At 40.2% G+C, this 14,972-nt stretch overlaps 1 protein-coding gene across 2 annotated transcripts; it reads right to left on the bottom strand.

The window, feature by feature from the left end:
* Positions 1-241: 241 nt before the first annotated feature.
* On the bottom strand, positions 242-14,245 carry LOC104664288 (histone-lysine N-methyltransferase SETMAR). Of its 2 annotated transcripts, none has more exons than XM_010365759.1 (3): positions 14,023-14,245; positions 3,730-4,593; positions 242-1,295 (listed from the first exon to the last, which is right to left on the bottom strand). In XM_010365759.1, the coding sequence occupies exons 1-3, from the start codon at positions 14,176-14,178 to the stop codon at positions 261-263; spliced, it is 2,055 nt and encodes a 684-aa protein (XP_010364061.1). In that variant the 5' UTR covers positions 14,179-14,245; the 3' UTR covers positions 242-260. The 2 variants fall into 2 exon arrangements, with proteins under 2 accessions (XP_010364061.1, XP_030777340.1); XM_030921480.1 differs by having other exon boundaries at positions 3,730-3,844.
* Between the last annotated feature and the right edge of the window lie 727 nt (positions 14,246-14,972).

The raw sequence follows: 14,972 nt of genomic DNA, 5'->3' as shown, positions 1-14,972 counted from the left end.
TCACTATGTTGCCCAGGCTGGTCCTGAACTATCAGACTCAAGTGATCTGCCCACCTCAGCCTCCCAAAGTGCTGGGATTACAGTTGTAAGCCACCATGCCAGGCCACATTTCTACATTCTTAATGAAGTCTGTGGAATCTACTTCAAATGCAATTTTAATTTATGTTTCAATTCTATGAAGATATTGGGTTGGTGCAAAACTAATTGCAGTTTTGGACCGTGAATTTTAAATCATTATAACTAGGCTCAACACATTTTTATTAATCAAAATAGGAACCATTACAATCAACACATTTTTGCCAACGAGAAATAAGTTGGTTTATTCCTGTAGCGTAAAAATCCGTGCTTCGGGATTTGACGAACTCTTGGAAAGCATTTTCTGCATCCTGCTGGTTGTGGAAGCGTTTTCCCTGCAAAAAGTTGTTGAGATGCTTGAAGATGTGGTAGTTGGTTGGCAAGAGGTCAGGTGAATACGGTGGATGAGGCAAAACTTCATAGCCCAATTCATTCAACTTTTGAAGTGTGGGTTGTGCAACATGCGGTCGGGCATTGTCATGGAGAAGAATTGGGCCCTTTCTGTTGACCAATGCCAGCTGCAGGTGTTGCAGTTTTTGGTGCATCTCATCGATTTCCTGAGCATACTTCTCAGATGTAATGGTTTCACCAGGATTCAGAAAGCTGTAGTGGATCACACCAGCAGCAGACCACCAAATAGTGACCATGATCTTTTTTGGGTGCAAGATTGGCTTTGGGAAGTGCTTTGGAGCTTCTTCTTGATCCAACCACTGAGCTGATCGTCGCCGGTTGTCATATAAAATCCACTTTTCATCGCACGTCACAATCCGATCGAGAAATGGTTCATTGTGGTTGCGTAGAATAAGAGAAGATGACACTTCAAAACGACGATTTTTTTGATTTTCAGTCAGCTCATGAGGCACCCACTTATCGAGCTTTTTCACCTTTCCAATTTGCTTCAAATGCCGAACGACCGTAGAATGGTTGACATTAAGTTCTTCGGCAACTTCTCTTGTAGTTGTAAGAGGATCAGCTTCGATGATTGCTCTCAGTTGGTCGTTGTCAACTTCTGATGGCCGGCCACTACGCTCCTCATCTTCAAGGCTCTCATCTCCTTTGCAAAACTTCTTGAACCACCACTGCACTGTACGTTCGTTAGCAGTTCCTGGGCCAAATGCGTTGTTGATGTTGCGAGTTGTCTCTGCTGCTTTACGACCCATTTTGAACTCGAATAAAAAAATTGCTCGAATTTGCTTTTTGTCTAACATCATTTTCATAGTCTAAAATAAACATAAACAGCAAGTAAGTTGTCATTAGCAAAAAAACACAAAGAAATGCCCATTAAAATGATGTATAACATGACCACATTTATTTAAGAATGTATTCCAATATCAAATACCAAATTCCAACAATGCAAAAACTATAACTACTTTTTTTTTTGGAGACAGAGTCTCGCTGTGTCACCCAAGCTGGAGTGCAGTGGTACAATCTTGGCTCACTGCAATCTCTGCCCCCTGGGCTCAAGTGATTCTTGTGCCTCAGCCTCCCAAGCAGCTGGGACTACAGACATATGCCACCACATCTAGCTAATTTTTGTATTTTTAGTAGAGATGAGGTTTTAGCATGTTGGCCAGGCTGGTCTCAAACTCCTGACCTCAAGTGTTCTGCCTGCCTAGGCCTCCCAAAGTGCTGGGATTACAGGTGTGAGCCACTGCACCCAGCCCATCTTTTAAAATTTGAATCTTATAATTATAAAAATATTATTTTATCATGGGATAATAGGCAAGTGGAAGTATATTTTTAAATGTTTTCTCTCAAAAGAAGTGTCAACATTCTCAAGAATATGGCACTGAAGCAAACAAATGCAGTTAACTTGCTGCTTAGAAAAGACTTGGAATAAAGACTCTTTGACTCTTACCTTAGGAATCGGGTTTCTAGGACTAAGTGCTATATAATAAACTAGTGCCTGAGGACAAAAAATTTTCAGGGGTCCACATTCAGTCAGTTGTCTCTAGCAGAGGCCCTGAGTTGGAGGGGGCTGTTTGTGTCCTTGTGTCTGAATGGAAGATTGTCCTCTGGGAATATCTCTGCTGTTCAATAGAGAAAGGCAAAAGGACATAGAAAAGGGTATCTGCAGAATCAAATGGTGAGCCAATCATTTTCCTTCTGACCATTTCTGTATTGCTTCTGAAGCAGCTCAGTTATTAGGTGAGCTTGTGAGCAAGAAAAAGCACATTTTGGAGTGAGGGATATAAACTGCCTTATAAAAAGCAGGACTGCTTCAGAGACATTGAACTAACGGAGGAAAGTTGGCATGGAGAAATGATTAATTTGGAGGAAAATTTTTGATATTATATATTTGTAATTTGGGGCATTTTATGTGTACTCTAGGACCATTTGTTCACAGAGAACCATTCCATATAATGTTATATGAACATGTAAACCTTAAGATACTTAAAAACAACTCAGCTTTATTGAGATATAATTCACACGCTGTACATTTCACTCATTTAAAGTGTACAATGTACTTATATTACAGAGGAATAGTGTTATATATAACATGGATTCCTATAATGTTGAAAGTGCAAGGCCTCCTAGTGGTAGGGTTTAAATGTACTAGAGAAGAAATTAAATTACTTAATAATATCATAGGGGCTCTAGTAATTATTTTAGCTTTCAAAATGTCTGATAAACCTACATAGTAATTTTTTTTGCAACATCCCTGCTTTAAGGAAGGTAGTTAGAGATGTTTGATGCTCTAGAAGTTTAAATGGGATTATAAAACTCCCATCTCCTTCTGTGGTGTGGACAGCGTTATTTTTCTGTTATTTATACAAGAAGTGAGGCTGTTTGAAGTTTTGAAGCATAACTTCACAAGATTTGGAGTATAGCCAAGTATATAATGAAAAATTTACAATGTGTTTCCTTTTCTGACTTTTGGTTACAACATGTAAGTCATTTTCATGGTTATATTTTTCACTACTGGTGGTATTTATTAGAGTTTTAGCAGGTGATAGTTAATAATGTGTTTCTCCTTGATTCATGCTTAGAAACAATTAAGTAGGATACAGGAGTCAGACAGAAATCAAAATGTCAGCTTTACTAGTTAAAATTGGTTGGAAAGCAGGGTTTAGGTATGCAGCCACAAGGGTTTCTTGGATCATTATTAGGTTCGATATTAGTGCTAGAAAACTTACAGTAACAGTGGCTTAAACAAGGGAGACACCATTTCTCACCTGAAAGTACAAAGGTGTCAGACCATGACTGGCAGGATGTTCTACAGTGCCAGACACCTAGACTCCTTTTAATCTTGTTGATTTTTCTATGAAATGGCTTCCTTTCCCAGGGTCATCCTGGGGTCTAGGATGACTGCTCCAGTTCCAGTCATCATGTATACATTCCAGCCAGAAGGAAGAAAGAGGAGGTGAAGGGCAGGATATCTCCATTTAAGGACTTGTCATTTTTGCTTATATCCCATTAACTAGAACAGTTACTAAGACAAATCTAACTACGAAAGTGAATATTCTGGGTAGTCATGTACTCATGTTAAATGGAGAATTCTATTATAGAAAGAGAGAAAAGATACTGATGGACAACTTGTAGTCTCTGCCACATTCCTGAGTTCAACTTACGTAACTAGGCAGAAGCAAAGCTAGCCAACCACTGTCTTCCACTAGAGGGAGGCGCAAGCTGCTTATCACTGAACAGACTCACCTCAAGGGTCAATGGCTTGCAGGAGGGGAACACAGAAGGGGCTGAGCCACACATGCTGGGTTCCTTCTCATTTCCACAACTGATGTTCGACTTTTCTAAGGGGCAGTACAGAGAACTGTCAAAAGGCAGGAAAGCAGTACATGATTTGGCACCACAGTGACAAGGTTTTCTTAGTTTCCCATTATCTAGCCTTTCTTTGTCTTCACTGCCTGTTAGATTAAGATATCTTCCTGAATAATCATAAGAGAGTTCTTCTTCTGGCACAATATCTTTGGCTGCAAAAAGTGCCAACTTAGGTACCATTGAGTCAATTCGGACAGGAATCATCAAAAGATTTGGCTCACAGGAATGATTAAGGAATCTTCCAATATTTCCTATATAAGTAGGGTCAACAAATGTTTCCATTACCTGCCCAGTATAAACATGTTCCCTGATGGCTATAATGTAGTTGGAGTCAGATTTTGTTTGTAAGTGAATTCTTCTCTGAACTTCAGAGAATCCTAAAACCTCACCAGCATATTCACAGACAAACCTTCCTTTTGGTATAAATTCCAAGGTACGAAGTCCCCAGCCTTTTTTATGCGTCTTGAACACTTGGAAATGGAACTGCAGACCTTTCTGGACCACTCGGTTTCTGCAGTGGTCACTGCATCGGCACAGGATATTGCATTCAAAAACAGGCTCTGCATACTTTCCTCCAGATCCTATATCTCTAAGGCATGAGTTATCATCATAGTTCTCTCCATGGCGGAGACAGGAGCAAATGCCAGGGAGGCAGGGAGTTTTGACACAAATGCATCCGGGAAAGGTTATTTGAGTGGGATCAATGTCTGCTCCAGGTCCAACTACATGATCAGGAGTGTACTGTAAAAAATATACACACTGTAAGTGAGCATGGCATGTCATATATTTCCTATATATTCCAAGTAGCTTTTGACTGGGACCCATTCTAATTCTAACATATATAAAAACAGTTCAAAACTGACGAAACACAGTGTACTAAGATATTGTCCAAAAAGATCTTTCTTCAATAAAACAAGAATTTTTTTTTTTTTTTTTTTTGAGACAGAGTCTTGCTCTGTTGCACAGGCTGCAGTGCAGTGGTGTGATCACTGTTCACTGTAACTTGGGCTCAAGTGATTCTCCTGCCTCAGCTTCCTTACTTGCTACAGCTACAAGTGGGAACAACCATGCCTAGCTAAGATTAATTTTTAGAATTTGTGGTTTTATTTTAGGTTATGTATAAGGATGAGTTGGGCATTATAATACTTAATATATATAATAGTATGTTATATATAGGTACGCATAATGACATATACATGTATTTATATATGTATTATGTATGTATAAGGACAATAAGAAAAACACTATTTTTTTCTCTTATCAGAAATGGAAAGTTTTGTAACTTATTTTGTTTCCCTCTTAGCTTTGGATGTCAGAAAACTCAGTGCTGAATTTAGTGTCTGAGTACAGTTAAGCATTTTATCCTTAGCTTTTGATCTCTTTTACCTTTACCTTATATACATGCATATATGTATTTTAATTGTGAGTTACCTCAGATACTGGTTGGGGATAAGAAAGTCATAAATGACAAGTCAATTGCACACAGAATTCCAAAAATGCTATTTTCTTAAATAGATATTACTAGATATTTAAATTTATTATAGATGTACACTTGTAAAGAAATTCTGTTCTAATTAAATGAGAAAGGAATATAAAAATTACATTTATATAAAATATATAAAATATAAAAACATTACATTTATAAAATGTTATATAAAAAGAAGACAATCCTCAATCTAAACTCTAGGTGAAGCCTGATCTCTGGTTACATCCTCATTAGCATCATGAAGCATATTTTCAAACTGATTTCATATTAAAGTATCTCTCATGAACCCAGATTTTTTTATGTATACAGTAATTCTTGCTTACATAAAACCCAATCCATTTTACACCTGCTTTATTCCAAAAAGGATTTAATGAGACTCACAAACAGGTAAGATAAATGAACAAGTAAGGAGAGTAAGGTGAAAGGGAAATAGAGCAAACACGTCCAGTGAGCTTAGACACACAGTGTGTGGTAGAAGTAGACTGGACATTTGGCTCTGCCTGAGAGCTGCCAATTCAGACAAGGATATATGATTAGATACGCAGCTTGCCCTGCCTGTAAGGAATAATCTCATTGTTCAGAAGCGGCACTGACTTTTTTCAGTATTGATACCAGGAAGGAATTCCACCAATGTGTTCTTCTAAACCATTCTTTTCCAGGAAGCAGTTTCATGGGCTTTTTTAATTCTGGTCCTCAATAAAGGCTGCTGGGATCCCACAACAGCACAGTCGGGTAAGAGCAGTTCTGCAAGGAATGAGTTGCATGGCCTTTCATTGGGGATAGATTTTAAAGCACCTGGAGGAATGTTTGCACCATGTCTTCCAGTCAATCCTCCATTAATATTTTGTCTCCAGTCCAAGCTTTAGAAAGGTATTGAACAGCAGGTAGTTAAATACTCCCTGTGGAGGCCTCAGGTGGAGCTATGTAGTTAAGTGCAAAACCCTATGCTAAAAAAAACTCTGAGCTGGGGAGGATTGACATCCTCTTGTGAAAGATGAGGAGGACAACCAGTGGGAGGAACTGTGGGGGAAGGCCAACATTCTGCTTAAAAAGTCATTTGGGGGTGGAGAGAGGAAATAGCTTTTGTTTGTGTTGTTTCTTACAGCTTTAGCTTAGCAGGAATATCCTAAATGGATAAAGGATGGGTTAGAAAATGATGCTCTCTATCAGTCAAACTCAATGACTGCTGTTTTATATAGAATCTACCTTCAGCTTTTTAAAGGTTCAGTGTTGAAATGTAAATGGTTACTGAGACATTTTTAAAAGTACTTGTAAAATGAAGATCTCTGTTAAACTTTTCATGTTAAACTTGATTTGTCATTAAAGGCGCACATATTTTTAAGGTACTATATAAATCACTAAATGCTAAAGTTTTTTTTTTTTTGACATGGATAACTTCTTTTAAAATCAAGTCTGACTTACTGCAGTTTTCTAATCAGGAAAGCAGGTGAAAAACAGTTTTGTTTAGTTATTTTTACTTACAAATTTAAAAAGATTTTCGAGAATCTCATGATATATTTTTTAAAATTCTGCAATTAAACTTGCTGCACAATCTATAATCCTCTAGGGACTTATAGATGGTAGCTAATTCCAAATGAACTGCAGATACCTTCCAAAAGATAACAGAGACTTCTGGGAAAATTTCCTGTTTAAACAAATTTTTTCCCCTTGATGGATATAATCACTGATCCTGATACCAATAATTGCTTTGAGTCATTTTATCTTCATGTTTCCATTTTCTCCTCCATAAAAGGTCAATAAAATATCATTTCAGATGATAATGACCTAAAAAATGACTATACTCAAGAGTAATCTTTTGAAAACCTTAGTCTAATTTAATATCTGATTATGTAATTACCCATCTTTAAAGGTATTTACATATTGAAAAGCTATTTATTATTTTCAGAAATAATGTTAGGTCATTGTCCTAACATTCTATTCAAATATTTACATGCCACGTGGTTAAACTTTGAGTAGTCATGTGCTGCATAATGACTTTTCAGTCAGACCACATATATGCATACACAATGGTAGTCCTGTAAGATTAGAATACAGTATTTTTACTGTATGTTTTCTATGTTTAGATACACAAACACCACTGCATTACAAGTATCTACAGTACTCAGTGTAGTAACATTCTGTGCAGGTTTGTAGCCTAGGAGTGATAGGGTATTATCATCCAACCTAAGTGTGTAGTAGGCTGTACCATCTAGGTTTGTGTAAGTACTGTGCACTCTATAACGTTTGCATATGTACCATCTAGGTTTGTGTAAGTACTGTGCACTCTATAACGTTTGCATAATGACGAAATTGTCTAATGATGCATTTCTCAGACTGTTTCCCCATAGTTAAATAATAATTGTATCTGAAGTATAATGGTATCTGAAAGCTAATGTAAAGTAGGTTACAAACTGGGAGTCAGCTGATATGACCTAAGCCAGACTTCTGCTGAAACAATTAGGGAAGAGGCAATCTCTTTCCACTAGAATTGTTCAACTGTAGTGTTTGCCTGGCATTTCCAAGTTCTCTCACATAGATGAGGCCTACTGAGTGGGTAGCCTACCACAGAAATAGGGAGGAGGGGTGTGAAGGGGGAAGGTGGTGGGAAGAAGTATCTGACAATACTTTTAGAATTATTGGGTCCAGACATGCCTATAGTTACCACTTTTGGACTTTTCTGATTTGAGGCAATTCCTTCCCTTTTTTGTTGGAGCCAGTTTGTATTGTTTATGTTTCTTGCAAACAAATGAGTCCTGACTGATACACCCTGGGTAGAAGCTGAGAATGGTTTCAGGAAATGGCTAGAAAATGTACTCTATTAACCAAAAATAAAATTCTAAGTCCCCTGATCATCTGAACGGACCCCTCCTCTCAGCAAGGGCATTCCAAAGCTAACCTGAAAAACTAGTTCAGGTCATGATGGGAAAGGGCAGGGGTCAGACATGCCTCATTATACCCTCTTCCCTTTTGGAATTACTGATAGAACAGACTCTTTAAGTCTGATAAAAAACATCTACAATCTATTCTCTCTGAAGCCTGCTTCCTGGAGGCTTCACCTGCATGATAATAAACCCTTGGTCTCCACAACCCTTTATCTTACCCAAGACATTCCTAAGTTTTTAGACAATAACAATTCCTTCAAGCAAACTGTTAAATCAGAAACTGGAAGCTTCCGCTTCCAGCTGTGCTCTCTTTCTGGACTGAACCAATGTGCATTTTACATGTATTTGACTGTTGTCTCATGTCTCTCTAAAATGTATAAAACTAAGCCATATCCCAACCACCTTGGGTACATGTTCTCAGGATCTCCTGAGGGCTGCGTCATGGTCCATGGTCACTCATATTTGGTTCAGAATAAATCTATTCAAATATTTTGCAGAGTTTGACTCTTCATAGACAAGTCAAAGGTGTAAATGGTCAATGAACAAAGATGTCTTCAATTAGGAGGTTAGACTAGAGCAAAGTATGCAGGAGACCAGGCAGGAAAACTCTGTGACTATGGTCTTGAACTGTAAGGAAGCAGCAGAGAGCTTCCTAGTGTAGAACATGGAATGCTCTAAAGGAGACACAAACTACAGCCAAGCTCTTATTAGCACTGTGATTCTGGACAAGTGACTTGTTAGGCTTCAGATTAGTTGCTATAAGACAAGGATAATACCCACATTTGGGGTGGCTCTCATGAAATTTTAATGAAATAATGCTGTACTCCATGTCAGACACTTTATAAAAATATTGGCTTCTTTCAATTCTTCTAGATATTACTTTTAGATGTGATATTTAAAACAACATATGTTTCTGGCAAATTACTTAACATTACTAAATATTTTATTTATTTCATAGGTTTCTGTGAAAAAAAAAATGACAGAACTGGCTTAAAAAGCTTACTCTAGGGATTAGCACGTATGTGTTTGATAAAAATTTTGCAGGTAGTATATAGTAGGGTAGTGAAGAAAATAAGTTCTGGAGTTAAACTTTCCAGGTTCAAACATATTCAAACCAAAACTGGGTCTAGGAAGCCATTGGACTGTATACCTTTCCTCCATTACTTCTCCATTTGAGTGGGGAAAAGCTAAGAGCTGACTCAGACTAGACTTCTTTCATTTATCAAGTATTACCTTACTGTCTGCAATATTCATATACTAGGATTTAGAAATAGTCAGAAAAGTATAAAGGACATGGAGAACGTGATTTTTGTTTGTTTGTTTTTTTTAAAGACACTGCTGCCCAGGCTGGAGTGTAGTGGCATAATCATAGCTCACTGCGGCCTCCAACTGCTGGGCTCAAGGTCAGCCTCCCAAGTAGGTGGGACTACAGGCATGCACCACCATGTATGGGTAATTTAAAATAAAATGTTTTCGTAGAGATGGGGTCTCACTTTGTTGCCCAGGGTGGTCTTAAACTCCTGACTTCAAGTGATTCTCCTGCTTTGGCCTCCAAAAGGGTTGGAATTATGGGAGGGAGCCACCATGCCTGGCTGGGATTTTAAAAATTTCCTGCATTGTTACAATGTAAGTTTTACTTTTTCTTCGTATGTATCAAAGCACAGAATTACTCATGCAAGAGCTGGGAATAAATGCAAAATGATCAGGGCAAAATGATATACTGGAAACCAGATCCTTGAAGCACTGGGTGAAGATTTCAAGTATTCTCATAGAAAAGAGAAAATACACTCTTGTCTTGGCTATTCCTGTCTGCAATAATTTCTTTCTTCTCTGAAATAGACTTAGTTAATAGCATGAACTTCAGGGTCTAAATGACACAGACTGTAGGGCTCTCTAATTGTGTTAAATGTGTAGGTGTTACCTTTCTAACAGATACGTGTCTCAGGGAAAAGCATGGTTATGAGGTTTGGAGTGTGGCATGCTGATGGGGGTGGGTTTCCTATCCATAGGACGAGGCACACAGCAGGTGCTCAAGAAGCATTTTTCGATTGCCAGATTGCAGCTCTTGATACTTATTAAAGAGAAGTTTGACTTTTCTGAATCACATTCTGTACTGAAGACCCAGAAACTGAAGTATGACACTATAATATTCTAGGCTTAAAACCTGGGCCTCTGAATTATAAAGAAGTGCTGTGAAAATCTTCAATCCTTTTTTGGTTGTGTTGAAACCCCAGCTACAAGAATCTCTGTACTTGGCCTCTAGCCTCGTAAGTTTGTTTTTCCTCCAAGCAGCTATTAGAAGACTGTGAGCCAGATAATTCTTGTCAAGGCCTGCTGAGATCTTAAAAATAATGTTTGAAGCTGGTTTCAGAGACCTGAAAAATGGTTAGATCCAACTGTTAGTTCAAGAAAATCAATTAGTTTATTTTCTACTTGGCTTTCAACACTGATGACATTATGATATGCTTGTTTCCAATATGAACATTTGAATTTCTTTTTGCCTTTTCACACAGTAGCCAAAGGCAAAACAGACACAAAGTTATTTTTATCTTGAAAGTTTTTCATGCCTTAATTCTCATGTGTGCATATGCCTGTGAAGGCAGGGTTTGGAGCAAGCAAGCTGTTTTGACCTTTTATAAGAGTGGTTTTGTGTTCCATGAATATATGGAAGAAAACGAGTTGAATGCACTTTTAGGCTTGTCACTTAAATGTTTCAAGCATGTTTGATCTTCTTGGTAAGAAAGACAATAAGGTCTCTTAGGAAGGGATCCTGTCTTATTTTTGTAACTCTAACTCTGTTGAGAACTGTGCATGTACAGAGACAGAACACTGTGGGACTGGGTTTTAATCTCCCAGTTTTCATTTATGCCCACCAACTATAGACATAACAATCAATCATAAAGCTTCCTCTTGTCACTCCTTTCTCCCCTTTTAAAAATAGATGTGTTTATTTTAATATACCTTGCAAAATATAAAACCTCAAGATTTTATGGACATTAATGATTACAGTGATTCTAAGGGAGATACTTATATTACTTATTTTTAAATAATGCTTAAAGTGAGTTAATTAAAAAATATGTCGGGCAGTTTTACAGATTGTTCTTGGATATGGCAAAGAAAACTATGACCCAAGATTGTAAACAGATTTATAGAATAGCCTCAAACATACACACATACACACACACACACACACAAGCACAGCAGGAATATTGAAGCTAATCATAACAGTTGTAAACATCTTGAGGGTAGAATGTTTTTCTGTTTGTTGTATTCTTTGCAGCCCAACCCACCACCTTGCATATATTTAGCTCTCAATAAATATTTGTTGAATTAAGAATGGACTAGAACAGCGGTTTTTTTAATCAGTGTTTTTGACCAGGAACTCAGCAATGCTTAGTCCTGAGTAAGTTTTCAGAGACCACTGTTTAATATTGGGCCAGTCAACTGTATTATTAACATAAATTGCCAAAGGTAGTCTGGGGAACAATAATAATTTCTGACATTAATATCTTATTCTACTCTTTGAGGACTAAACTCTGATTTTTTTTTTTTATCTTGCCCAAATTCCTACCTAAGGCACCTGAGGAGTCATGCCTCACAAACCATAAAGTCTCATCAGAGGAGTTTTATTTTTAACCCTATATAGCATGGTCTGCTTTCTAACCTGACTCTGGCATAACATCACATAACAAATAAGGGAAGAAATCAAAATATTTTAACCCCAAATATATTTCCTTGCCATATCCTGACATTGCCCTGGAGGGTTGTCTCTTGTGGGAAAAATCCACATTCTATAGAGAATCCCCTTTCCCCCTCTTTTTCTTTCTTTCCACAACCAGGAGATAATCAACTAAGAGCGAGGCACCTTTTTAAGTTTGATAAGAAACATTTTCCAAACTGCTCCCTCTGAAGTCGGCTATCTGAGAGTTTCCTCCGCACAATAAAACTTGGTCTCTACTTGGCGGGGTGCGGTGGCTCACGTCTATAATCCCAGCACTTTGGGAGGCTGAGGCAGGCGGATCACTTGAGGTCAGGGGTTTGAGACCAGCCTGGGCAACATAGTAAAACGCTGTTTCTACTAAAAATACAAAAATTAGCTGGGCGTGGCTGTGGGTGCCTGTAATCCCAGCTACTTGGGAGGCTGAGGCGGGAGAATCGCTTGAACCTGGGAGGCGGAGGTTGCAGTGATCTGATGGCACCACCACTCTAGCCTGGGTGATGGAATCAAGCTCCGTCTCAAAAGAAACCCCTTTACCTTAACCTAAACATTTGTATTGATCCCAGGTCTTCAGATAAACTCTACCAATTGTTAACCAGAAAAATTTTAAATCTACTTATAGTCTGGAAGCCCCTCTACCACTTTGAGTTGCCCCGCCTTTCTGAACCAAACCAATGTACATGTTAAATGTATTTGATTGACGTCTCCTTTCTCCCAAACGTGTATAAAAAGAGGCTGTGCCCTAATCACCCGGGACACATGTTCTCAGCATCTCCTGAGGGCTGTGTCACAGGTCATGGTTACTCGTATTTGGCTCAGAATAAATCTCTTCAAATATTTTACAGAGTTTGATTCTTTTCCTTGACATCTTTGAAAGCTGCTATTGAATCTATTATCTTATCTGATCCTCACAACGACTCCTAGGAATAAGAAAGGGCAGATAGGGTTCAGTGTTGATAATGGATGGCTATGCATTTTAAAATTATTATTTTCATTTTGCAGATGAATAAACTCAGGCTCTGGGAAGTAGCTAAGATGGCTAAGCTCTAAACCATGCTCTCCAACTTCCACGTCCAGTGCTCTTTCCACTTCAAAATCTTTGGTCATTTCTTATTCCTTAGGTAACGCTCAGGCCAAGGTCAGAGGGATAAGAAAGTCGGAGTAGAGGCTGGGAGCGGTGGCTCATGCCTGTAATCCCAGCACTCTGGGAGGCCGAGGCGGGCGGATCACCTGAGGTTAGGAGTTTGAGACCAGCCTGACCAACATGGAGAAACCCTGTCTCTACTAAAAATACAAAAATTAGCCGGGTGTGGTGGCACATGCCTGTAATACCAGCTACTCAGGAGGCTGAGGCAGGAGAATCGCTTGAACCCGGGAGGTGGAGGTTGCGGTGAGCCGAGATAGTGCCATTGCACTCCAGCCTGGACAACAAGAGTGAAACTCAGTCTCAAAAAAAAAAAAAAGAGTAGAAAGGGCTTTGAGATAGTTAATAGCAGCGAACATTTACTGAGTTCTTACAGCAAACCAGAAAGTGTATTTTCCTTGCAATTTTCAAAGCAATCCGGAAGAGAGGTACTGTTAAATTGGAAGACTCTAAGGCTTAGCCAAAGCTAAGCTAATTTATACTTGCCCAAGAGCCCACAGCATGAGGGAGACCACAGCTAAGGCTGACTCGAGGGGCTGCTTTTATGCACGACACCGGGTGCTATCCACTAATAGGCTCCACGGCTTATCCTACCTGTGAGAGACACCTGAGGCCGGAGAGGTACATGACTCCCCCCTTGATGCCTCCTTGAGTTTTGAGGACAGGACTGGGACAAAAAGCCGGGTTCTCATAAGGCCTCTGATTCTGCGCTTCAGGGAATGGACTGAAAAGGACAGCACCCTTGCTAAGGTGATGCCGTGGGTTAACAGAAAAAGGCCCAGGCCGGGGCATGCACACCTATTCCCGCGCACCACCGGGTGTGCTATAAGAGAAGACAAAAGGTCGCGACTGGGAGGCCGTCCCGGCGAGGCTGCTTGAGAAGGAGACCACGTGGGGGAGCCGCGCGCCTGCCTCCCGCGCCGCCTGGCCCCGCCCCTACCTGGAAGGGCGCCGGCGCGGCCCCCGGGGGCCACGCGCCCACCGGCAAGTTTTCCTGGCCGCACGCGACATCCAGCTGCTCAGTCGGGGCCTCAGGCTTCTCCTTAAACTCCGCCATCCCACAAGGCCCTGTCTTCTTCGCCGCTTCCGCGAACATTTACCCGCCTCACGCAGCGCCTACTACCCTGACAGGCCTGGGCCGCGCGGTGGATGCTGGGACTTGTGGTTCCTTGGCCCCACCGCCTCATGGGAATTGTAGTTCTTTTCTCCTCACGCGAGGCCTGTGAAAGCTTTTCCCTTCCTTGACTCTTTGGGTCTGGCTCCCGCTTTGATTTGAGCCAGAGGCACCACAGATAATTACAAAGCCGTGTAAGGTACGGACAAAACAAAGTGAGGTGCTTTCGTTTTTCGTGGGAGCATCAGAGAGGGGGCTTTGGAGGTGACGTCATTTGTCCGGGTTTTTGAGGACTCAATGGACGTTTGTGGAATGGAGGCAGGGATGCGTCCTAAGCCGAGTGGGGAAATGCACACCAAGGTTTCTAAAGATCTGCGACTTGCCGGGAAGTTGACTGACATGTGATAGGGTTTGTGCCAAGGCCATAGCCTCACAGGTTGCCTTAAGGAATTTGTGTGGGGCATGCTCACTCCCTAATGGATGTATCTGTGCCCCTTTGCCTGTCCTTTTCCCTCCTCTCCATCCCTCTACCCTCACCCCTCCAAGCCCCTGCCCTGCCAAAGGATTCTGATAGCTTAAAGACTGCTGAATCTGGTGGAGCATTTTCAGCCTCACTGAAGCTCTCTGACATGATTGTCCTGCTTCTCCTTGAAACTGTAAACCAAAAATAAAATTCCAATCCTCCGAATCATCTGAATGGACCCCTCCTCTCTGCCAAGGTTAACCTGAGAAGCTGGTTCAGGCCATGATGGGAAGGGGAGGTCCAACATGCCTCA

This window comes from Rhinopithecus roxellana, chromosome 1 (assembly GCF_007565055.1).
Source record: "Rhinopithecus roxellana isolate Shanxi Qingling chromosome 1, ASM756505v1, whole genome shotgun sequence".
Taxonomy (NCBI): Eukaryota; Metazoa; Chordata; class Mammalia; order Primates; family Cercopithecidae; genus Rhinopithecus; species Rhinopithecus roxellana.
Note: the sequence above shows the minus strand (reverse complement) of the source record. Positions and strands in the feature narration are given on the sequence as shown.

Coding starts and splice junctions, on each gene's coding strand:
- LOC104664288 (XM_010365759.1), bottom strand. CDS start 14,178: ATGTTCGCGGAAGCGGCGAAGAAGACAGGGCCTTGTGGGATGGCGGAG. Junction 4,594..14,022: donor CCGCGCCGGCGCCCTTCCAG/GTAGGGGCGGGG, acceptor TATTTTTTACAG/TACACTCCTGATCATGTAGT. Junction 1,296..3,729: donor GCAAGCCATTGACCCTTGAG/GTGAGTCTGTTC, acceptor TGTTTATTTTAG/ACTATGAAAATGATGTTAGA.